The 25,969-nt window shown below is 46.5% G+C and overlaps 1 protein-coding gene across 7 annotated transcripts in view; it reads left to right on the plus strand.

Annotated features, from left to right (window-relative positions):
- LOC138516848 (zinc finger protein 638-like) overlaps positions 1-25,969 on the plus strand; it is a 1,099,812-nt gene that overhangs the window by 22,507 nt on the left and 1,051,336 nt on the right. For all 7 annotated transcript variants that reach the window (XM_069632280.1, XM_069632282.1, XM_069632284.1 and 4 more), the window contains exon 2: positions 945-3,302. In XM_069632280.1, the coding sequence (XP_069488381.1) occupies positions 1,083-3,302 (2,220 nt within the window). In that variant the 5' untranslated portion in view covers positions 945-1,082. The remainder of the gene's footprint in view (positions 1-944; positions 3,303-25,969) is intronic.

The following is a 25,969-nucleotide window of genomic DNA, read 5'->3' on the forward strand; positions in this document are numbered from 1 at the left end:
GGAGGAGAGGGGGGGGAGCCCTGCTGCAACTGGCAAAGCAAATTGAATAGCTTTTCTTAAGTGGTCATTTAGGCTTCATGCTCTCCCACTGGCTACTGGTGAAGATGAACACACGCGCGCGCGCGCATTCTCTTTACGTTACAGCCTTTAGTTTACTTGCGGGCCAAAAGGTGTTCAGTAATCACGGACGTGTTACCCTTTGGTATGGCAGCAGGGAATACCCACAGAGATGAGTGAATTTTGCAGTGTGACTTATTATATGTAAATTCAATGATAGAACATGAGAAATACCCCATTGCCATATGTTTAGAGAACATTATCCATTATAAATATATAAACCCCAAAGCCGCCAACCCAAAGAAGACCCTTTTCCTTCTTGGCACTGAATCTATTCTTCCTATTGCTAACATATTGATTTTGTGTCAGGCACGTGTGGTTTATGGAATGGCATTAAAAACTGCTACAACTGAAACTACTTGGCAGACGGCACATCCAACAGTGCAAGACCAAGACTGCACAGCACTTGCTTATTGCAGCCTTTCCAAATCAGATTGAAAAGCACACTTTACGGTATTAACGGTATAAACAATGTGAAGGTTATTATTGTTCAATTAAGTGGTTCACGGTATCTTTAACGGTATACCGTTACATCCCTACTGAGCAATCGCACCCCCTCCCCAATGCTCTGACCTGCCTGTTGCGTTCTTTATTCTGCTGCACAGTCGGTCAACTGGGGAGGCGGGGGGGGTGGGGTCAAGGGAACTGTCTTTAACAGGAAATATTTCAAATTACCTGTTCTTTAGGGTGGGGGATAAGGGGAGCGGTTTGGCTTGCCAATGCTGCTTTTTGTTAATCTACTGTTCAACAATAGCGTTGTGAATTGGTACAAGAATATTTTGACTACTGACATGTTTTGATTATTCTTTTTTCTTTTTTACTTTCAGGTTTGAAGAAACTTCCAAAGTTTGCAATTTACCAGTGCCCTCCACTCTTTGCTCAACAGAAATCATCCTATCCAGTTTATTGATTTGGTTCATTTAAGAATGTCATTTTAGATTACTAAGCGTACACTTAAAATTGAAATGGCTAAAAAAAAGTCAAAAGGTGCTAAATCAAGGCAACAAAATCCAGGTGCAGCCAGTCAGCTAGGCATGAATCCGCTTGGTGCAAATTTTCCAAACATTAACCCAATGGATATAGACCCATTGGGCTTGATACAGTTGGGCATGTTCCAGTTGGGTATGCAGCAGCTTGGCATGACGCACGGGGGTGTAAATAATCCTTACATGAATCCACAGGACATGGGAAACAGCAGAATGGGTCCGGGTGACATGAGTCAGTCGGGCTTGGACCAACGGGACAGGCAGCATGGCATGGGTCAGCGTGATAGAATTCCCCCTTTACTGGGTAAGCGTGACATGATACCCCCCCTGTTGGGCCATCGGGAAAGGGTTCCCCCTCCGAGCCAGCGTGAAATGGGCAACTATGCCATTAACCAGCGGGACATAAACAATTATGGTCCAAACCAGCGTGATGCGATGCAATCTGGCTTCAACCACCCTGATCGTGATCCTGGATTTCGTTTTAGACGAGAATCTCCAGGAGCAATGGGCCATCAAGGGCCAACTGGATCTCATATACAAGAAAGAATGGGGCCTGTTCAAGGTTTTCAGGCTAAATATTTTGATTCAGAATTCAATGACAATTTCAGCCAAAACAGAGCAAGGGATGAAATGAACCCCGTCCAGCAATCTCAGTATAGGGTTGATACAAGACATTTTCCTGAAACGCATCAATTTGGAAATCAGACAAAATACAGTTCAGGTCCTTGGGAAAACCAAGCAAGCTCTTCAGTGAATGAATTTACTGCAAGTACAGGAATGGGGGAGAAATCATATGCCAAGGAGCATTCTGCAAGCAGTGACAGCCAATTCACGTTGGAGAGTGCTACAAGTATTTTGGCTAGTTTTGGGCTAGACAGTGATGACCTAAAAGAACTCAGTAACTACCCAGATGAAGAGCTTACCGCTGAAAACATGCCTTTGATTTTAAAGAATATTCGATTACGTAAAACTGCCAAGGCAGCCGCTGCAAAGGCTCAAAGCAGTGGAACAACTCAGTTCATTGATGTCTTTAAGAGGAAATGGGACGATTACACAACTCAAAAGCAATATGGTTCCAATGAAGTTACAGTTGAGGGAAAAGTCTACAGCACCCCAATGATGAGCGAGGACAACCATGTAATGAATGAGAGGAAGAATCCTAGCTCACCTGTAATGGATTATATGCCCAATAGAAATATGGGTAATTCGGCTACTGGGAATTACTCGGAAGCACATACGGCTAACCTACCTCAATCTCTGAAAACAGTGTCCGATATCCCCAGTAAGAATCCTGTCCATCCAAAAATGGCAGACACACACTTAAGCAAATCTGTAGGTGGTCCAGGTGGCAAAGCTGTGGGCACCAAAGTGGCAGCAAATCCAGCTGGCAAAGCTCCTTCAGCGACTCTAGTCACTAAACAGGCAGTGTCTACTGCTGGCAAGACTGCAGCTCCTGCTGGCAAGACTGCAGCTCCTGCTGGCAAGACTGCAGCTCCTGCTGGCAAGGCAGCAGCTGGGGTTGTGGCTCCTGCTGGCAAGGCAGCAGCTGGGGTTGTGGCTCCTGCTGGCAAGGCAGCAGCTGGGGTTGTGGCTCCTGCTGGCAAGGCAGCAGCTGTGGTTGTGGCTCCGGCTGGCAAGGCAGCAGCTGGGGTTGTGGCTCCGGCTGGCAAGGCTCCAGTGGTGGCTCCGGCTGGCAAGGCGCCAGTGGTGGCTCCGGCTGGCAAGGCAGCAGCTGTAGCAGTGGTGGCTCCGGCTGGCAGGATTGCTGCTCCAGCAGTGGTTGCCCCGGCTGTCAGGGCTCCGGCTCCAGCTGTGGTTGGGCTGGCTGACAATGCTCAGGCGACTTTTCCTCCAGCTGGCAAGATTGCTGAAAGGGCTGCTCTGCCCAGTAAACTTTCTGCAGGGGCAGTTTCCAACAAGGAAGTAGTTCCGGTTGGTAATATATTGGCGCCCAAGGCAGCAGCGCCTTCCATGCATAAGATGGTAGACCCATATCTTGGCTTGAGAAGTGAATTAAGTCTATTGAAGGAACAACCAACTGTTCAACGCTTTAATGAAACGAAACCGATTGCTGCAACTGCAGATACCCAGATAAAGAAGACTCCCACCACGTCTATGGTTTATGATTACAATGCTTCAATACCAAGAATATTTCCACACATATGTTCTCTCTGTAATATTGCAACAGAAAATTTCAAGGTGAGTGGTAATCTTTTCAGTAAATGTAATTATCATGAGACCATTTGCATCTGTTAAAGGATTTGTAAGAATGCAGTTTAGATGAAACTTAACGAGTACAAAATGTGACAAGTTGGAGATGTGCCAGCCGTGATGGTGCAATTGTTCCTGAAAATAACCACTGATTCTCCTACATCCCATCCTCCTTCCTTTATACTTGCAGTTTTCTATTTGCAATTTTAGTGCACAACAAAAAAATTATTAAATGTAACTCGACTATGCACATGTATATATGTAGCCATGCCCTAGGTGTTGGACGCCAGCTATGTGCCCCGCCACTCCTCTGAGCTGTAATGGATGGAGCTCAGGTGCTGCACTCTTCCTGTTCCCTCTCCTTTATCATTTTCCTCTTTATTTTCTTCATCCGTAGTAGGCCTCGTTCGTCCGTGCGCAAGCAGTTTCTTGTTCCATCATCTCTTTAAAGCATGCCCTGACTTTTTGTAGTGGTGAAGCCTAGAGCTTCACTCCACTGGCCTTTTGCTCACTTGTAATGGGGAAACTGACTAGTGTTCCAGACTGTTAGTACAGGGGAACTAGAACCACTTTTTTTCACATGTTATTTATTTTGATTAACTTTTTCATATTGCACAATGCATCTTCCAATGCAGTGCAATGGGGATTCTTTTGTAGCCCCCTACACACAGGAGTTTTTTGGTTAGTTTTAAATTTATCAGCTGCTACTTTTTCACTATTTTTATTGCAGCTTTACCACGTTTGGCCTCTGTGGCTAGTGTCCTAATATGGCCGTGCTATAGTTTCGCTTTTTCTTTGGCCATTTTGTCTTTTAGCCTTGTTCCTGCCTTCTTGGGTCAGAAAAACCCTTTTATGGTCGTGCATTTGCCTGGGAACGCTTTGCTTTTCGCAGGCTAGCACAAGCCATGTGTTGAAAGCCAGGAAGTGTCCCGTTGCAGTACACAGACTGGTGTCTGTATGTCTGGAATGTATGCATGAGCTTTACCAATGGTGTTCGCTGTTGGTGTGTTAGTGTGAGGGGCGGATCTTCTTAATAAAATGGCTAAAGTTGAAAACTTTTACAAAGCTGTCTGCCCCACATTTCTGACTGCTCACAGCCCCCATCAACCTAATTCCTTTGGACTGAGCGCTGTGTCCCTTTCCGGTATTGCGGTGGCAAATTGATTATTTGGCACTGACAAATTGTGAATATATATTGTTCCTAACGTGAACAATCACTCGGAAGCACGAAACGCGTTGTTCGGGACACTGCCCTGGCGTCCTGTTTTGCTGTGTTTGGCCTGCTTTTTTTTACCATTTATTAAACTCGTTTTCGCCCATTTGATTCGAGTTTGTCCCTTTTTTACTGGGACTTTCAGACCTCGCGCTTGGAGTGCGGTTTTGCTCCTCCATGTCTCAACGATATGTGTGTGTATGTATGTATATATATATAATATTGTGTGATATTACTACCTTTTCACAGTCATTTACATAGTGTGTTCTTGGCCATAAATAAAGGTGGTAGTATTTTAAACTTGTCTGTGTAATCCTTGATGGCTCACGTTGTGGACTCATTATGGACCCCTCACCCCACTCGCTTTCTCCTGGAACTTAGCTTTGATACTCTCCATGCTACCATGATTAAATGGTTCTACGTGATTTCGCCGAGCTATTTTTGGTCGTGGTACTTTTCATTCCGGATTTTACATCGCCAGAAACCCTGTTTTTTGTTTTTTTTTATTCTAGGGGGAGTTCCCCTCCCCCAAGGCCCCCCTTACTATTACAATAATATCCAAACAAAACACCCCCCAAAATAAATAAAATAAAAAAACAGGGTTTCTGGCGATGTGAAATCCGGAATGAAAAGTACCACGACCAAAAATAGGTTGGCGAAATGCGTGTATACCGATTAGATTGGCTACAGCTCCCAGAGTTTCCTTGTTGACTACAACTATGGTGGCCATCTAAACATCTGTCCGCCAGTACAGAGTTTAGAATCTAGTTGAACACACAGGCTGCCAGAAACTGGTCTCTTGCCGCTGGTCTGTATTCATTATGCCTGGAGTACGGTGGGTCACGGAGTGTGCTCCCTTGCGTTGTAAACCTGCACGGCTCATTGCTTGCATTGCTCTGAGGAGACTGTTTTCATTGCAACAACATCACCAAAAGGTGTAGAAACTTCAGGAGGGGAGTGATCCCCTAATGGCACCTTAGCCCGGAGCCGATGGAGGGCCACCCTAGTAATAGTGAACTTGGGCAGTTAGCCAAACCCAATCAAGGTAAGGCTAAATCTCAGAGATGAGTTGGGTCAGGGATCCACAATTTATTTTAGAACATGCTTAATACCAGGGACGGTTTTTAAGAACGCCACCAGGATTAGTACCTGTTGTCTTGCTTCCAAGACAAACTCATTGCCCTTGGGGTATCCTCCCAATACAGAATGATTCTACTTGGACAGCAAGTAGAAAAGAATTATATTTATTGTAGGCCCAAAAATACAAAATAAAATCTCACATTTGGTTAGTACAATTCACCAATACACTTGAAAGGTAACTAAGCAATTGTATAAGCAGTCCCCAGGAATAGAAGCCAAAACTTTGAGCCCTACCCTAATTGAATGGGGCCTTTAGAAGAAGGGGTGAAGTTATGAAATGCTTCTGTGGGAGCCTTTCAAGGGGATTTACTGTAAAGTAAAATACTTTTCATAACTTCTAGAGCAGCTTTTTCAAATAGAATGGAATATAAATCAAAGCTATTAAACTTTGTAATAGGAGATGTGGGGGTAATGTTTTTTTTTGTGTTTTATTAAAATGTATTGATGTTACAAAATGTGTTCTCTTCGTTGTCGATTGCTTTCCTATTTGTTTAGTGTGGGTTTTTCTTTCAAGCAATCTGCCAAGGCTGCTTCCAAGATCTTTACAGCTGCTATAGTCCAGTAAGTTTTCCTTCCACTTAGAAAACGAGGCCACCAGGAGTCTTCTCTCAGCACGAATGGTTCGAGGAGAGGCATTAGGTATGCTTTTCTTAGGGTGGCGGTTTCCGGGAACGTCATCAGGTGTCTTACTGTTTCGATTTCGGAGGTATTCTTGCATAGACGACAGCTGTTGGATGTGGATAGGCCTCTGAGAGCTCCGATTTCGTTGGTGTGCAGAAAGTTTAGCTTGGCCCTTAGGAAAGTTTGTCTCCTGCGTTTGTCGGGGAAGCATGTGAACACTTGGTCAAAGTTTTTTGAGTTGACTTGGGAGGTGGGCCAAGAGTTTGAGGCGGCCTTGTCTTGCGTTTCTATATAGTCTAGTTCACTTAGCTTTTTCTTGACTCACATTGGGTTTTGGAGTAGCTCTTCCTCATTACAACCAGATTGCTCCAGTTGGAGTTTCTTCTTGAGTGCCCAGGTTGAGAGCATGTTACACTTTGCAGCGACTATTTCTTGTTTTATCAGTTTGTACTACAGAGCTCTGTCTGGCATGATCACTTTTCTGTAGAGTGCCATTTCGTTCCAGTCATCTGTTGCCTTTAACGAGAGCAGGCCCAGTTCCCTCCTTATTGATGGTAATGATGTGGATTTTGGCAGACATTGCACTTCTCGCCAGAAGTAGGCTTCGAGTTTGACCCAAAATGATGGGATTGTCTAAGTCCGGGATGGGATTACTTTTCCTTTGTAGTATTTTATCGCCGGCATGAGAGAGAAGCGGCTGAATTTCCTATCCATTGCCTTTGCCTGGAGGTGAGTTTCCGAGTTTTTTCCCCAGAGATTAGCCTGCATGCTTGACTCATTGCCAGAACTGTCGATCATGACCCTGAGGTACTTAAATTCTTTAACTTGTTCAGTTTTGGTGGACTCAATCGTCCATTGGTTGGGTTTTCTGTTTGTTTTTGTAGGTTTTTCCAAGCACCAATATTTTGTTTTTTTCTTTGTTGATCTCCAGGTTATTTTTTGTTGCCAAATTGGCATTGGGGTCCGATCGGCGTCTGGTCGATCAAGATGTCATCAGTGTATAGGAGCCTAGGGACTCAGGTCCCCCCTATTTTAGGTGGAAATGTTCGAAGGGCTTCACAGGTCTCTTTGTAGTCTCCAAGAAATGCTCTAAAGAGCGTGGGCGTCAAGGGGCAGCTCTGCTTCACTCCTCTGTTGGTCCGAATCTCTTCAGAGAGGGTGCCTTTTTGGTTGAGCTTTACTCTTTTGTTTTTGAATGTAGAGCAATGATGGGGTCCAAGATCTGGTCAGGGCAGTTCCATGCATCCAGTTTGGACCATAAAAGGTTGCGTTCGATTTTGTCGAATGCGTGGGTTAAGTCGACAAAGGCCAGGTATACTTTTTTTCCTTGTGCTCTTGAAATGCTTTTTATTCTGCTCAGTAGCATGATATTTATTGAGGTCCCTACGTTCTTGGTGAAGCCCGCTTGAAAGGGATCGTTGCACAGCAAGTGTTTCGTCCATCGTTGAAAGCTTTCTAGGAGACATGAACCATAGATTTTTCCTATTGTGTCGAGCAAGGCTATATGGCGGTAGTTTGACGGATCAGATCTGTCGCCCTTTTTGAAGATGGCGACAACTGTTGCCGAAGACCAAGAACTGGGGATTGTCTTTGAGAGGCTAATCTCTTTGAAGACGATGCTGATGAAGGATGCCTTGGTGGTTTTTCAGGTCAATATTAGTTATCCCGTCCGGGCCTGGGGCTCCCAATGGTTTTAGCTTCCGAATTCCTCTTGCTATGTCTGCTTTATAGGAGAAATCTTCCCACGGTGTTGTGCCCCATGGGTGGTTGGACTGAGGCTGGTGGGATGGTTTTTGGAGCAGGCTGTTGAAGTGGGTGGTCCACCTTTCCTCACTCACAGCGTTGGCTGTTGAGGGACTTGTGTTTATACCGGTCCCTTTTACGAGGTCCCAGAATTCTCGAGAGTTTTTGCCATTGACCTTCCTTAGCATCGTCTCCGAGTCTTGTTGGTATGGAGTAACTCGATAGGAATTTGAGCCATCCTGTGTATCTCTTTGCCTCCTCTTGGAAGAGGTTCTTCATTATTGGCGAGTTTGACTTGTTCGCTTGACGTTTGAGTTTGCGGAGAGCGCGACGTTTCTCAACCAGGAGTTTATCGTAATGATGCATGCCTTGTTGTGGTGGTCCGTGTTTTTTAGATGTACCTGCTTGGTATGCGATCAGTAGTGCTTGATAGTCGATTGTGGAGCTTTTAGTGTTGTCCGAGGAGCTCAGTTTTTCCTTATAGTTCCCGGAAAGTTCCAGAATTCTTTCCTTTGTTAGCCGAAGACGGTTTCCTTGGTTGGTAGCTTCCACTGTTTCGCTCATTGACAAGTTTGGGCATCTGTGTGACCACCACGAGATTTCCAAGATGTTATGATCGCTTGCCTTGGCACGTATAATGTCGAATGATGATATTAAGTTGAGTATTGCCTCTGAGGCGAATGTATAGTCGATGGTGGCATTTTGGTTGTTCCTTTCTCATGTTGGTATTTGGGGTGCCTTAGAGAAGATTTGGTCTACGTCGAGGATGAGTCTGGAGTCCATTAGTTTCACCCATTTGTGCCCTCTGGAGACACCCTGCTGCTTTCCCTTGTTTGTTGTGAGAGGTTCTTTTATATTCGGGCAGGATGCATTTAGGTCTCCGCGTATGACTATCAGCGTTATTTCTGAGTTGGCTTGAATGCCGTCTAGGAATCATCTGTGGTGGCTTTGGGGTTCCAGTAGGTGGTTATGACCATTGAGGATTTCTGAGTCTTCTTACTCGTTGGGTCGGTCCTGGTCCACTCCACCTGTACTGAGAGATGGCTTTGGCAGAAGGAGCACTTTTTTTCAATTACCAGCCCGCAACCTGTTCGGACAGCAATTAGGAGTCCGGCTGATGGGCGGCCTATCGGGGCTCTTTTTGCTGGCGCTTTTTCAATTTCGTAGCCGTCTATTGCTGGGGCATCTGTCAGCCAGGTCTCCTGAAGTGCTAGAATGCTGTGCACTCCCAGATTGGTGTCTCCTCATGACATCAAGTGTTTGAAACCCCTTGTGTTCCATGATCCTAGTTTTAGTGAGGCTGGTGTATAATTTTTTCCTTTCCCGGACCTTGGAGTTTCTTGTATTTTTTGCCTCCCTGCTGATTGCTATTTACTGGCCCCGGAGTTTGGTTATTTCGGTAGCCATGCCCAAAGCTGTTTTATTGGAGCAAAAGAGTGTGTGGATCGTGTTGTTTTCATATTAGGGATGGGGTGGTTATTCGTTCCTGATTTCTTTATTGGCGGGGGCACCTTTTCTTGCGGGAGACCTTCACTATCCAGGGGGGTTAGAGGTTCTTGTTTGTTCAGTTCTCGGTAAGTCCTGGGTCTTTGTGTCGTCGGTTGAATGAGGTGCCTTTGTTTGATTCTGCCCGATGGTAGCGTGCTGTTTTCATCCTGAAGTGCGCCCTTTGGCTGTCTAGCGTTTTATTTTCTGTGCCTTTGTCGAGAAGGGGCTTTTTATCTTGGTGTTCCGTTAGGAGAAGCCCCTTTTTGAGTAGGGATTCAAAGTCTTCCCTGGTCAGGGTTGCTCTTGAGGATTCTTTTATATGTATATAGGCCTTTGCCTTTCTGGCTTTGTGATATGGTTCGACGAGAATGATGTCATCAGGACTTAGCAATTTGAGATGTTTTGTATTTCTCAGGATCTTCATGATTATTCCTCTGTTCAGAGTTATGGGTTCTGAGTTTTTTCTGTTTGTTCCCGTTTGAAGATGGTTCTTCTTAGTGATATTTTGCAATGTCCTCTGACAGGTCGAGGTTTGTTGTGAGCACTTGCTGCTGCTTTGTGGTCTGTGCTTATATGTTCCCTGTGTCTCTTCATTGCGGCGGGCCCTTGTGGACCAGGTCTTTTATTTGCTATTCGCGGTTTCTGAATATTAAATTCTGGTTATTTTCATTGAAGTGATTCTTTTGAGAGTCATGCTTCGGTGGACGGTTTCGGGGTATGGGTTGTCGAGCTGTTTCGTCTGCGTTTTTTGGCAGTTTTCTTTCCGAAGGTGCTCTCAGAGGCTGGTTCGTAGTTTTTTTTGTTTGCCCCCGTCTCAGGGCACAGGTGGAGGGTGATGTCCATAGCGTTATTGTCGACCATGAAGTCCTCAATTGTCCTCAGTAATTTGTGGGATGAGTGAGGGGGAATCTTTTGACAGTGCAGATTTATGACTTTCTGCTGATTGAACACAAGGTAGTCTTGCTTTTGAGAGTTTTCGTTTTTGGGCGAGGGGTTGGGTTGGTTTGGAGGATCAATAATAATGCAGGCCTCGTGAGGTTTTTTTTTTTTTTTCCTAGTGCACTTAGTTTTGTTCTTTCCTGTTCGAGTATCTCGTTGGATTCCTGAAAATACAAACGACGCTGCCCCTGGCAACGGGTCAGTTTGGGTTTTAGCGCAGGATCCTTGCGTCTTTATTGCTTCGGGTTTATTTCTGGCCAGGTCTTGTGGATCTCTTTAGGAGTTTGGGCAGGCGTGGCAGCCTGTCATGTTATTTTCTTTTGCAGTGATGAAACCCTCAATGTAAATCATTTTAGTGTGCATCAGGGCGATGAGTGTTATGGTCTTTTAAGGTCTCATTTAGAGACTCGTATAGTTTTCCGAATGGCGCAAGGGCAATTGTGATTGCCGACATTATCGCCATCATGCCCGGCTTTTTTGTTGGGGTTTCTTTGTGTCGTGGGGGCGTGGGTTTTGTTTCTGCTCGGTGTCCCAAAAGGTAGGTCATGTGTGGGCCTGTCTTCCAGGAGGTTCTGGGCGAGCCGGATGTCCCGTGGGAGGTGTGGAAGAGAGGATCTTCTCGCAGGTCTTTGGGTTCCTGGGATCAACCAAACTGTGTCGGTCTGTTCTGGGGTGTAGATCTGGTAAGACATTAGCCTTGTGAGATTTTTCGGGCTTGCCCAGCGTGGATTAAAGGAGGTCTCTGGGAAGTGGGCCTTCCGGTGCCTCGTCATTCCTTTGTTGTCCCCCAGCAGGGGCGAGTTCTCGTGGAGGGAGTCTGGCCTCTCGCCTGTGAAGGCTGGAGGTGTTGAGTTTGTAGATGGCGGTTGTGGAGTTTTGCCTAATGTGGCGGCCTTGTCAAGGGCACTAGGGTTGCTCGAGGTGTGCTCTAGGGAAGAGTTCACGGGTGGTTTTACCTGCGGCGCAGGACCTAGTGCCACTTTGCCGATTAAAGGCAAGCTACTGTCACTAGAGGTGCAGACTGTTTTGCGTGTTTTTAGGACTGGCTGTAGGTCCGTTAGGGCTTCTAGGATTTCGTCGTCCGTGAGTTCAGAAAGTACCTCATGCTTTTTTTTGCCTTGTCTCGCAAATAATTCTTTTAGCGAATTGCAGAGGGTAATTTTGGAGCTTGTTCCCTTTGTTGGCATTTGGGGCCCCTTTTACGTTGGCCCGTGTCTTTGGCCTTGCTTGTTGGTTTTTTTTGTGACTGCTTTGTTGGTATTTACTTCTCCATTGGAGTCTGTTTTAGTTGCTTTGTAAGGCATTGATGCACGGTTTTCCCCCTTTTTTCTTTTTCTGGGCTGCAGGCTGGTGATTGTAGACATTTTCCCACGCATGTGCTGTGGCGTCGGGACTGGCAGTGTCTGCCAGGTCTTCTCCGTTCTTGACAGGTGTCAGTTGGAATATGGATTTGACCACCGGGGGAGCTTGAGAGTGGGGGGATTGAGGGGGGATGAGGTGGATGGGATGGGGGGGGGGGCAGTGGACTGGCCCATAGGGAACTCTGGAGATTTCCCGGTGGGCCTCTGCACCCTAGGCCTCTTTTGTGTGGTATTTCCTCATAGGAAAAGCATTGGGCTTGCTGAAAATGTCATATGGGGCCACTTTGAACATTATTTCCAGGGCCTCTTTTGGTCACCAGTCCACCCCTGGGTGGACTCATGCATGCACACTAGACCTACTGGCACAATGGAGGAAGGACACCTCAAGGTAAACGTGTTTGTCTTGGAAGCAAGACAACGAAGCGCAACAACGGTTTGACTCACGATCCCGTGCTTGGAATCCATTTGTTGATATTAAGCGCGTTTATAAATGAACAATTCTAATATGTGAATTGGGACGAGGCCGCCCACTTCCTGAGCCCATAGACACCTGGCATGCACTACCCCGAGAAAGCAGCAGCTTTCCCGGGCTAATGCATAACAATCGAGATTTTCTGACCTGAGCAGGCAGGAAGAAGGCCGAAGAACAATGTCTAAAACAAGCAAAAAATCTTATGCATAGGCCACTAGACGCTGTTAGCAGCCAAAAGCGAATGGGCTAACTAAAAAAAATAGCAAACTGTAACTGCTGCCACCAGCTTGAAGGTGGCAAGTAGAAAGTCTTAGGGGAAAGCTGAGAAAGGACGGCTGGGAACCGCATAGCAGTAGAAGCTACAAATCAGAATGCAGTGATAGATGGTACCTGGCAGGATAGTGAACCGTGAACCAGTAAGAGAATAGCCATCCCTCTTCTTCCTAGTACCTGGTAAAGAAGAGAACCGGGTCTTCCAACCAGTGTCTTGAACCCACACCAAAAGAATACCTTGAAGCAAGCCTGGGTAAAGGGAGTCATTTCCTCCTGGCATTGAGAGGCGAAGGAACCAGGGGAAAGAAGGCATCCCTCCACCCACCCCCCCCCCCCTCGCTGGTGTTGGATGCTGAGAAAGAAGCTAGTAATCCTATGAAATAGGATTTGACACAGTGGACATTTATGATTTAGTACATTCTCACAAACTCCTTAGCTTATTATTGGAGGCAGGGAACCCCCTCCCCCTTAACTTGAACGAAAAAAGAAATACCTACCTATCCATAATGCTTATCGCAACCACTATGCCACTTTTGTGTCAGTCTCGTTCCTCTGCACCCTTACAATAGTCTCTAATAACTTATGAAAGTTTTCTCTTTTAGCAACTATCCATCAATTTCTATGTACTCTTACCCACCCCCTCCAAACCTTTTGAACTCTGTCCTGACTCTTGCCTGTGAAGTGAAGCCTTCTGCTTCACACCACTCCTTTTGCTCGGTTACGGTGAAAACCGACCAGTCCGTAAGATTTCAGTACTGGAAACTGTGTTCCTTTTTCTTGGGACTGTCTGGTCCCAATCCACATACTGGTTTGTGTATGACTAGAGTATATGCATGAGTTTCACCATCCGTGGTCCCGATTGGACCACTGCTGGGGTGTGAGTGAGAGGCAGATCCTCTATTGGGTGAGCTGAGTTTGTGTCTCGGCTGACTTTCTGGATAAGTAGTGTCCTGCAACCATGCCTGAGGAATCCTGCAAGGAGCCAACTATCCTTCCCAGCTGGGAAGACCGTGGAAGAAACATGGGCCCGTCCTAAGAAGGCCTGACGGCAAACTTTTGCTACAGTTTGGATGAATCCCTGTCTAGCTGGCGGTCTTCAGAAGTCCTTCAGTGGAGCTTCGACCCTTGGAGTGGTGGGACCAACCATTCCTGGTGTTGGCACTGTCCTGTGAAGAAACCATTCCTGGTGTTGGCACTGTCCTGTGAAGAAGTGCCTCTGGGACCGCCCAGTGTCTGACCAGTTCAAACTTTGGCCTACTGCACTGCAGATGTGGCAGTTATGCTTTTTGGCATGGAACTGTGGGGAACTAAAGCTTCTCTGAGAGGGGTCACCTCTGAAATGTCAGCGTTCCATCATCCAATTGACCCGCGATACGAGGTTGTCACTGACTGCAACAACTGTCAATCTGGAAATACTTTGGAAATCTTACAATGGGGTACACTTTTTTTGTTTTGCCCTAGGCTAACGGGCACACCTAAAGTAACCAAAGATAGTCTATGGGACAATATGCTGGCAGCAGTTATTTGTGCTATTTTGATTGGTGTAATTAAGGTTTGCGTTTACCACATTTGGCTACGATCTGTGGATAGTGCCTAAATTTGGCGGTGCATAAGTTCTTTGTTCATATTGTCTTTAACCCTTCTTCCTTGCCTCTGAGGCCAGGAAAATCCTAATATGGACTTACAGTGCCTGGGAAAGCGGAGGCTTTTGTAGGGCTACTGTACGGCCATGGATGTTTGCTGACAGGAAGTGGGCTGGGGTGCCTGTTCTCAATCCACAAACTGGTTTCGGTGTGTCTGTGGTAAGAGGACCCTTGCACCCACTCTGGAGAGATACGGGAACGAACTGGAGCCAAATATCCTGTCCTGCTGTATGTAAGACTTGCAAGGAGACTGTGGACCCGTTGGAAGACGGCCTGTCGTCCAAGATCTGCTGCGCTCCTGGTAGAGCGCCGTCTTATCTCAGCAGTCCTGCGAAGGAGCTGCGACCCTTGAAATGGAGGGAACATCCATTTTCGTTGTTGGCTCGTTTTCAGTGGCTGACCAGCTCAGTTTGGGCTACCATGCTGCAGACATCGCTGTTCCAAGTTGAGGCCTCGAAATTGGGGGAGGGGTACCAGCTTGTGCTAGAAGACTTACCTCTGCAAAATTTCGTGGTTCCAGCATCAGGGGGACCTGTTATGGGAGGCAAAGTCTGACCGTGGCAAGTGAATCCTCTTGCGTCGGTGGGCGTTTTGAAACTGCTTGCCTGCGTCCTGTCCTGAGAGGGGCCCTGCATCAAGTTATTTTGCATTTTTCAACCTAAAAACCTTGCACCAGCATAATTCGCCGACCGGAGAAGTACTTGCACTTGCAACCCCCTGGGCATCAAGGCCTGAAGCTGACAGCGGGAAAAGTGACCTCGGATCCTCTTCAGCAATCCTACCAAGTCCTAAAAAGATAAATTAGTAGAAACGTTAATAGTTTGGTTTTTCCATTGCTTGTTCGCATAAGTACTCTGATGGTTAGGGAAAGTGTTGTTAGTTGGAACAACTTGCCCTCTACCACTTGGAACTACTCATTGAATCCCAGAGACCCTACGCTCATTATTTCCAGCCCAACAAACCTGTATGGAACTTGGTTGAACATTTGGGCACAAGGCCCCCTACATCTTGTGGATTTCTAAAGTTAGTGCTTTGTTTCTGTGGACCTGTAGTGCTTCATACTAATTGCTTTACTGGGATATATATGTATTTTGCCCTACTCCATTGATTGTAAATATGCACTGAAGTCTTTTGTGTGATCTTTCTCAGTGTTTAAAGTATTTTTTATAACCACCTGTCTGAAGCGTATTCCCTGAATGTTCACTGTGTATGCTCATTGAAGACCCCTTTAAAACCTCACCACCTCTGGAGACTTGGACTAGACCACTCATCCACCTACCTTGAACTGGTTTGGCTACAGCTCCCAGAGTTGTCCCCGTCACTATACTAAGCTGGCCTTCTATACATCTGTCCACCAGGCCAGAGTATAGAAAATCACCCGAAAGCTGGGAACAGTTTTATTTCACTGCAAGAGATCCTTACCAGACTTTTGGTACCTTCTCTCAGCCGCAAAACTCTCCTCTTACCTTTTCCTGCCTTACAAAACATCTTAGAATTTAGGCACCTGTCAACGTAGGGTTGGACTTCTGAAGTCAGGTTTGTAATATTGTGTATTGACATTGCAATTCTAAACATACCTTTCCTTTCAGTATTGAGGGGCCAAGGGTATTGTGGTTTTATTGCATTGGCTACTGGGACTTTATAATAAATGTTTTATTACTTGCTTGCAGTCCTTTTCCTAGTGTTTGCTTGGCCAAAAAGTGTTTTAGAACTACTTGTCTAATTGTAATCCTTGATTACTTAGCTGGTGGACCGTTGACCAGGCTCACTCCTTCCTGAGACTTGGCATTGACCGCTCTCTATGCTTCCTTGATTTGTTTTGACTACAGCTCCCAGAATTGTCCCTGTTTACGATCGAGGTTGCCCTCCTATTCATCTGTCCACCAGGCCAGAGCATAGAAATGCAGTCTTCCAGTGACAACTTTTATCAGTTTGTTCAGCTCAATTATTATCTTGGACTTTTGTTTCTTCTTTCTTTCCTCTATGGAATGATCCTTCTGTCATACTCCTGGTAAACGTATTAAACAAGTAATCTTTTTTTTTCTCTGTATTATTTCTTATTAATAGTTCATAGTCTTTGATTTCCCTTTTTAGTTCTGTGTATGGATATATATCTAACAGAGGGGTGTCTGGGGAAACTCTACCAGCACGAATACAGCCCATTGACTTGTTCTTGGGTGGATGGCCCCTGGGAGAGTCTCAACCAAGTCTTTAGCTCACTGTTCTTTTCACAGAGCAGACATGTCCCTGCATCTCGGTCTTTATCCTGCCCTCTTTTGCAGTAACTTTGGGTCTCTCCCTAAGTTACCAGGGGACTCCAGACGTGGACCCCTTGCTCACTGCTCTTAGAGAGACACTGCTTCACCTCACTGAAGATGCCCAACTAGGCTGAAACACATGTATGGGGTTGCTGTGGTACTCTTGTTCAGAGGAGAATTGCCTGGCATTTCGGTGCTGGACTGCCCCTGGGCAGAACAAAGACTGATATGTGGGGAAATTTCTTCTCTGTGAAAAGAACAGCGAGTTAAAGACTTGATTGAGACTCTGCCAGGGGCCATCCACCCAAGAACAAGTCAATGGGCTGTGTTCGTGCTGGTAGTTTCCCAGATCCCCCCCACCCCCTGTTTTGGAAATAGATCTACAATGTCCGGCTTGTTTTCAGATTTCTTTTATAATTTGACCTTCTATTTGACTTGGGCCTTCTTGATACAAATTGGGTCACTTTCAGAATATTTCTTGTTATTCACTTCTTTGTACTAACTTCCCAACATTTCGCTTTTTTCCCAATAAGTTGTTTATTAACAATTTTTCAGAGAAAGAAAACAAGCAAACATTGCCCCTTCCCCAACAACCCCTCGTCCCCCTCACATCCCTCACAGATCCAAGAGCTCCCTTGAAAACTATTAAATAAAAAAAATAAAAAAACACATTGCATGAATGACCGGCCAGGCTACTAAGCTAGTTTGTTGAGCTACTTTCTTAAGACGGCCACTCGGGAGGAGTGCTGCGGTAGTACTCACAAGTCCGACTCATCCTGGGGGCTAATTATGCCCAGTAGTTCCATAGCCTTGGGGCACCAGGCTCAGCTGGCTCCCACTCTTGGGTATGCTATTAAATTGGACCAGTCTGAAGTGAACCGCAAGTGGTCCCCTTGGATGGAGTAGGTGAGCCACTCCAAAGCCACCAACGACCAGATTTAAGCAATCCATTCATGTTCTTGTGGTGGGACCTTTGATTTCCACTTTCGGGCCAAGACAAGGGCTGCCGACATCATCACATAGAGCTTGCGGTCAGCCTTGTTAGCGAGGGTTGCCCGAATCCTGTTGAGGCCCAATATGTCAAGCCCTCTATTTTGACCCACCTTGACTCCCAACACCTGGGCGACCGCCTGCTGAACCTGAGTCAAGAACTGATCAATTTTTGGACACTCCCACCAAATATGAGCCCAAGAACCCACTGAGCCGCACTCGCTCCAACACAACCCTGAGACATTGGGGTATATTTTATTTAGCTTGGCTGGAGTTGGGTGCCACCGTAACATCAGTTTCAGCCACATCTCCTGGATCTGGATAGATGAGTTTCGGAACCTGAGACCACAGATTCAATCATGCCTGTTCCTCTATGCCCGTCCCCACGTCCTCCTCCCATTTGACCATATATTTTCTGGACGGCAGGGTTTCTCCCAATTTAATACATTTATAAATCGGGCATGTCTGTGTCTAAGTAGTTTTCGAACAGGGTGAGGGGACAAGACCCTCCCTGCTTAACCGACGGCTGGGAAACCCAATGCCTGATCTGGAGGTAGGAAAACCTCTGCTTCTTCCCTATACCGAAGTCTTTATTACACTGCTCAAAATGTTTAACTTTGACTCCAACAAACATGTCCCGCACCATCCGGCAGCCCACATGGAACCAAGGGTCGAAAGCCCCAGCGTTGGTAAGTGCTGGAGTAAATTGTGGATTACCATGCAGCGGAGTACACGGAGATGGGAAAGAGGTAATGTTCGCCCTTTTAACGGCTTGATCCCAAGCCTCACCCGTAGTCGCTGTTATATCATTGCAGTACATTTGGGAAGGTCGATCAGGCCTCAGCAACCACAGAACCCCCCCCCTCTAGGTGCCCTCCCGCCACCGCCCTAGCCATCGGCCCCCACACTTTCCCTCTGTCATTCCTTTGCCAATCTCTAATAACAGAAATCTGAGCTGCCAGATGGTAAACCCTAAAGTCCGGCACCCCCACACCTCCCCGGGCTGTGAGAGCTTTCATGAGGGAAGCCGATACCCTCGGGTGTTAACACTTCCAGACAAAACGATTGGTTATTCTCTGGATGGCCTTTAAGAAGATCGTCGGGACTGGGACAGGGAGAGCTGAAAAATGATATAGGAGCAGGGGCAAGATCGTTCTCTTTAAGGCGTTAATTCGACCCAGCCAAGAGAGCTCCAGGGGCCCCCAGTCCACCAATTTGGACTTGATCTTCTGAAGGAGTGGAGGGAAATTTGCCTTGTAGAGATCTCCTATGGTCTTGGTCAGATGAATACCCAGATACTTTAGCGAAGTGTCGACCCATCTGTACTTAAAGGCCCTCCTGAGGTTGTGCACGACGCTGGATGTCAGAGAGAGAGGGATTTGTGAAAGTTGATTTTTAGCCCCACAACCTGGCCAAACCTATCCAATTCCCTAGCCACTGCCCGCAAGGTGGTGACAGGGTGAGTCAATGACAGAATCATGTCGTCAGCGAAGGTCGCTACCTTGTGGACATTGCCTCCAAACAGGACCCCTTCTATATCTTCTTTGGCTCTACTGCCGCCAGGAATGGTTCTAGGTGAAGTGCATAGAGAAGGGGTGACATTGGGCAATCCTGTTTTGTGCCTCTTCCTACCTGAACAGGGGCTGAAATTTGGCCATTTATTGCTAGTCGGATTATTGGATTTTGGTAATTCTTCCTAACTCGGGTGATGAATCAAGGGCCAAAGCCCATCTTGCTCATAGCAGTAAACAGGTATCCCCACTCGACCCGATCAAATGTCTTCTCGGCATAGATCGCCAACAGAAGGGCCGGGATATTCTTTTTATGTCTTTTCGATCAGGTGGGCCAATCTTCTAACATTATCAGATGTTTGCCTCCCTCTAATAAAACCTGACTGGTCGTGGTGTATTAATATAAGAAGTATTGCTTCAAAACGATTGGCGAGAATTTTGGTATGAAATTTGGCATCCACATTTATTAAAGCTATTGGACGGTAGGACCCACAGTCGGTCGGGTCTTTGCCCTTCTTGTGAATCAGAATCACGTTGGCTTTGTTCATAGAGTTGGGGAGTACCCCGACAATATTTCTCTTGACGGAGACTAGTATGGGCATTTCAGTAACAATTCTCATTCCCTCTTTGCTTTCTCTTGACTGCGACGAGTAGGAGCGTGACTGTGACCAGTATGAGCATTGCAATAATGGTTTGCATTCCCTTCTTTGGCTCTCCCGTTATCCCTAATACCTTCCTTTGTTAAGGTTGCCACTGGGATTTCTGTTAGTTGAGTATCTGCTTCCTCTCCTCCTAATCTGGTGTCCTGTCTTTTCACCAGCTTATCCTCCCTTGGTTCATCTTGGATGGCTATCCAGCAGCTTGTGTACCGCTTGTCCATAGTCTGCCAGGGCAAAATGGTTTGGTGGTGTTGCGAGGACCCTTGGTCAACTATTAACCTCCCATGGCCACTCACCAGACCCGGGTTCCTTCTTTCTCTGCTTTGGCATGCCACGTGCCTAGCTTCACTTATCCCAGCTTCCTTGCTACCAACTGTTGCACACTGTTCCCCTCTCAATTTCTCACAGTGAGCGTCTTGCTGCTTTTCTGGGATGTCCATGTCTGTGCCCTTTTGAAAGTAGTGGGCTCTCACTTCCCCAGGCTTCTCCCCTTCTTGGACTGGTGTATCCATGGGGCTTCCCGTGCATACATCTTGGGTCCTTTTTTACCTCTTGTAGGTTCTCTTCTCCATATGTTCTCTTTTTCGTCCCAGTGATATGGGAGTTTATAAGGATTTTCCATTTTGTGCAGGCAATGAAAAATATTGGTTTTTCCTTCACAGATTATCCTCCTCTGAAAGGTTAAGATGTTGTTTTGGAAGGTCCTCTAGGGAGTTCCTCCTGGGAATGGGAGTCCTTGTTCCCAAAGGCAGAGTGTCTCCCTGCGATGTCCCACTTTCCTCCTCACCTAGGAAGGGTATTGCAGAGCAGGCTCGCCTCCCTAGCCTCAGAGGAAGGGACACATTTCTGATTTGTCACACTACCCTGTTAACCTTAATGGAGTAGCCTCCTAAAACCCGGGTGGATTTTGGTAATCCATCCTAACTATGCATTCCCTCAGAGTGTAATGATACAAAACTATGAATGAAGGGAATGGGACAGGGACAGAATACATTTTGTAATAAATGAATAACAAAAGAAAAACCCGCTCACACATACCTGTACTCCTATTCCAGTTTTACCTACTTGTGGGAGTTAACACTCACAGGGACTGGAGAAAATTGGTGCACAGCAGAACATTCCCTCCGTTTGTGTACTTGGGGTCAGGTCATCATGCTCTGCTGTATCTTCCTTCTGGGTTTTCAGGTTCCCTTGACTCCGGTCTCCTCCGCCTCGCCTGCCCACATAATCCACGCTGGTTTAGTAGAATGGAGTAACTTCTATGACTCATTGACTTCATCCTATGTATTCATATTTTTCTACCTGCCCTAGAACTCGCAACTCTTGGGGGGAGGGGGGTACTTGCTTGCACCTGGACTTTTTCACTGCATTCATAAATGTTTCATTGTGGCCTAGACCAAGAACTAGAAATTCAGGGCATCAGTCTGAATTCAAATCCTTTTTTAAAGTCATGCTTTGCACTGCGTGCATTGTTAATGTGTTCTTGAACTAGATCTAATTATCTTTTTTGGTGACTCTGAATATGTTTCCATGGTGTGTATTGCAAAGGTAACATTTTCTAAGGTCGTTTTTTTTTTTTTTTTTTTTTTTGGGAGCCCTTTGCTATGGTTTTGAAATGGTTCCTACCCGATATCATGGGCCGGAGACGTTCATCTACTCTTTTGGCTGTAAAGTGGCAATGTCAGTGGCTTTTTATTTTAATTATTTTTTTGTACGAATAGCGAATGCCACTACGCTTGTGGCCAGACACGACGGGTCTAAATGGGATGACAAGAAGGCTCCTGGAGAAAGACATTGAAGCTGATCTATAACCAGCATTTCAAAAGTTCTGGTGCTAAAAAAAAATAAAAAAATAAAAAAACTGCTAATGCTTAAGAATGTCATGGACATGACTGAACCATCAGGTTGCCAGACAGCCATTTGAGTGCCGAGCTACGGCGTAGAGGCGGTCCAGGAGGATTGATTGGTTAACGGTGTCAAAAGCTGCTGACAGATCAAGGAGAATCAGTGCTGCACAACCCTCAGTCTGCTGCAACCTTGATATCATCCTAGATGGAGATCAGAGTGTTTTCTGTTCCATGGCATGGTCTAAAGCTGATTGTGCCCAGTTGAGGAGTTTGTTGGATTCTATGAAGCAGTGGAGCTGGGAGTACGCTGTCAGTTCGCGAGAAATCTGGTGTTGAAGATCGGCCTGTAATTCTTGGTCTAGGGAGACACCGAATGTCTTTATTTTTTAGAAGCGGTTTAACGTGCGCTATTTTAAGGGATTCTGGAAAGGTGCCAGAGGTGAGGGAGTCGTTTAGTATGGATCTTGCATGTTCTCCTGTGCAAGTAGAGGATAATCTTTCTTTCAGAAGGGAGGCGAGGCAGGGGTCGGGGGTGTATCCGGAGGGTCTGCTGACGGATTGTATGTCTAGGAACTAGGCTATCGAGATGGGTTGAAAGGACTCGAAGGTTGGCATAGTGGGCGTCGGGGCAACGGGATCAGGAGGGGTAGATGTAGGGCAGAGGGTGTGGATGGGGAATTTGGTGTTTAGGGTTTCCATTCTATCAAGTGCAGTGTTGTAGAAATGTAGCGAGAGGGAGTCGCAGAGTGTGTGGGACAGTCAAAGGATCCAATGGTTAAGGTTCTACCAAAGGACCGCATTGCTGGGGGGCAGAGTAGTAGAGCTACGGCTAGGTCAGGGAGTACCTTGACTTTGTTCCTGCATTTGTGACCAGAAGTGGAGGCAGGAGGAAGCTGTGGGAGGAAGGGATGGCGTGTAGATAGAGAAAGGGATGGCAGAGTGGTCTGTCCAGATACACGGTTTGGGGCTGGATATGGAGACTAGGTCATAGGAGCTGAAGATTGCATCAAGGATGTGCCCACCTGACTGAGTTGGACCAGTGGTATGTCTGGAGAGGTTGAGTGCATCAAGACGGTTGACCAGAGGTTGGGCTCATGGGGTTGTTGGGAACATTAAACCAGATATTCTCCCAATAGTGTAAGAGTTGGGTGATTTACCTGAATGGTAGCTATTGAGTCACAGAGATTGTTGTCAAAATGTCTGTCGTATCTTGGGGGGCGGGGGGTGGGTCTGTAGATGAATAGGAAGCTGTGGATGAGAGTTGATGGTAGCAAGAGTTTTACTAAATGGATTCACAGGAAGTGTTGCATTTCTGGGTTTCGACGAGTGAGACAAAGAAACAAGGTTTGCAGAGCATTGCCCCTCTGCCACCGCTGGAAGGTCTGTTGTGGGCAATAAGCGAGTAGCCAGGGGGAAAGCCTTGTGCGCGACTGGTGCAAAGTCGTTGGAGAACCAGGTTTAAGTGATGACTAAAAATGAGGGCGGGGAGTGTCAGAGGTTCGTAGGTCAAAGATGTTGTGCCTTTTTCTTGCTATAGAGCGGGCATTGAAAAGGATGAATGTGACTTCATGAGGGGAGGAGGTTTTCGTGACGCTCTTCGATGGGAGTGCTCGTAGATATGGATGCCTGGTGAGATGGGGTTGGTAGGTTCAGTCGGGCTGGTTGAGTCTGACTGAGTGGGGTAGTGGGTGGTCTGGATGCATGTGCGCTTTGAGGGTCAGGAGAGAGGGTTTGTTCGATGGGGAGCGGGAAGAATAGGCGGGCGGTGGTAGGTAGGAGTGAAACGCAGTGCGGCGGATCAGGGGGGATGAGTAGAGCACATGTTGTGTGGTGGTTTAGGAAATTTGTGGTTAGTCTGGAGGGGCGCTAGGGGATTAGGTGTACTGGGTGAGAAGTCGAGCAAGGGGGAAGAGGTGGGGAGAGGCGACGCTCTAAAAGTAGGTATGGGAAGGGATGGGAAGTTGGACCGATGGGGGAAGTGGTGAGGTATGGAGGGTCGCGGGAGAGGGGCGGTCACTCTGTGTTTTGGTGCCAGATCGAGTGCGAGATGGGGTGGGAGGGTAATGCTTAAATAGACTCCGGCCTAGTCTTCAATTCCTTAAATGTTCATCTCCGGCCCTATCGGCTTACACCACTTCTCAGAACAAGGTATCCTGGTGTAAAGTCCCTGTCATCAAAGCATTCATGGAAGGGTTAAAGAGGCTACACCCCCAATTTCCAGCAGACGCCCTGAGCATGTTTTTTTTGGACTATGGGATTTATTTGGAACTTATTCTCCTGAGTGAGTGGAACTTTCCCCCTCAGTCATTCTTTTGCACATACTTCGAATCGACATTTGCAGCACCATATGTGCAGTGTTGCTGGGTAGACCCTTGCACTTCGCCTTTTATTTTCTCCAGTAGTAAGGTCACTTTTCATCTTAACTTTTCTTTTGTGGGACCAGCACCCACCACCTTTTGTGGGGTGCTGCAGGGTTATATTGGAACTCCTTTCCCACTGCTCCAGTAACCTTCTAGTTACAGTAATTAAACTTAAATGGCTGGTGGCACTAGATGGTAGGAAAACATGTGCAGGTTAGTTGCATTCAGATTTCTACAATACAGCATCCATGGGTAAGTTCCTTCCGGGCTCATCTATCATTCCAGGTGGGGGTGGGTCCTTTTTGAGTTTAGTCTTTGGAGTCTTGGCTACATTCACAAAAAAAGGTCGCCAGTGTGTCATGGCAGGAAGTGAGATGGGGTCCTGAGACTTCTGTCCTTGGTCTGTTGGTGTGCCTGGCTGATACCAGTTTGAACTGTGTGGCTGGCTGTCGTGCAGGACAGCCATCCCACAGGTGATTGACCGCTCCATTGGAGTGAATGATTTTCATAAAAGGATTTTTGGACCACAGACAGAGGCGACCACTGGAAATCGGAAGCAGAATATGAGCAAACATGCCTGAGCACACATGCCTTCAGTATCTTCAACAAACGCAGAAGTACCGGTGAAGCCCTGCTGCTGTCTTGACCGGGTTTTCAACTCGATAGGACTGCTCCGCCAAGGACTGGGCATAATCGGCCTAAAGACATTTACGATTTTGGGTCCCCTCTCACCCCACTTGACATCCTGTGACTTTCCTGGGCTGCAGAACACCAATACCCAGGGTACATGGACAATGTTTGAGTGCATAATCTTGCGATCAACTAATCTCACTGAACCTTCGCTAGCATCCTTGTGGACCTCCAGAAGCAGGTATTCTTCCCCAAGACCGAGAAACTGCAGAGATTTTGACCAGCGATATCCGTACGCCTTTGGCGCTAAGAAAAAGGCACCAAAACCACAAACCGCCTTTGGAGTAAGCTGAGTCCTTTGCTGGTGACCTCCTCTCTCGATTGCTGCTGCAGAAGCCCATCCAAGGTCCCCTCTTTCATCACCATGACCAAGGAGCAGGAAACCGGGTCTTCAAAGCTGCATCAGGAAGGCGTCCAGCTGCATTTTCAACTTCATCCTGTGGGGCTTGGCACTTATTGTCATTTTGGGTGCACCTTTGCTTTCATTTTGGGTGCACCTTTGCTTTGGGAGTGCTTGCAGCTTGCACACCCACGTGAAGGCTCTCCTTGAGCTCCTGTGCTTTCTACATGAACTGTTTATTTTCTTATGAAGATTGTCATCGGAACTGTTCCTTCCCATTTTACTGTGGTATTGCTGGTTTCCCAAAAGGCCATCTTCAACCTCCTGGCTTGGCCATTGGTTGTTCCTCCCAACCTGAACTGTGATCTAATTTCTAGTTGGGAACAGACTGCCTAAACCATTCTTTGTGTTACATTGTTACTTACCAGTATAACCTGTTTTGTCTAACCTTTACTTTCCGTTAAACTGACTATTGCTGAGTTGAGACAAATAGGTGCTTTTATTAACCTTAACGAATGTCGCTGTGTGTGGATCTGAAAGGGACATGCAGGTTTACTCACCTGCTCTTTTTCTTTCCTTTTTCAAAGTTATCCAATGTTATTCAATTACTTCGTTTTTAGAATCGCTTGTGTCTCTTGTATATAAAATATTTTTTGATCCTTGGATGCGCGGATTTCTTTGTTCTGCTCTGCATCACACATTCCCCTCCCAAGATATGCCTGACTGCTCTGCTGCTCTTCCAACTTGGGTAGCACAGTCCTATATTAGTGGTTGGGGCCCAAAACCCAGAGACCAAACAGTCTTGCGTGTAACTACAGTTGGACTTTAGAACAACTTGCGTAACGCATATATAACTTTGTGATGTTTGTTAATCTGCTTAGAATCGCATGCTGTGCATAGTCCGACATCCAGTGGTCACTGCGGAGTATCATATCTTGTTTTTCGAATGTCAAAAATGGGACGTCGACCTAGGTGTGTCTGTAATACTATCCCTATAGTGACGTGTAGTGTACCCAAAATCCCTCACACGACGAGGTCCCTTAGATTGTTTTTTTCCCGCCCAGAATCTGGCCGCCTTATGCGGAGCTCGTAAGAGACATTGCCATT

Source organism: Ambystoma mexicanum, chromosome 6q, assembly GCF_040938575.1.
Source record: "Ambystoma mexicanum isolate Mex_15411 chromosome 6q, UKY_AmexF1_1, whole genome shotgun sequence".
Classification (NCBI taxonomy): domain Eukaryota; kingdom Metazoa; phylum Chordata; class Amphibia; order Caudata; family Ambystomatidae; genus Ambystoma; species Ambystoma mexicanum.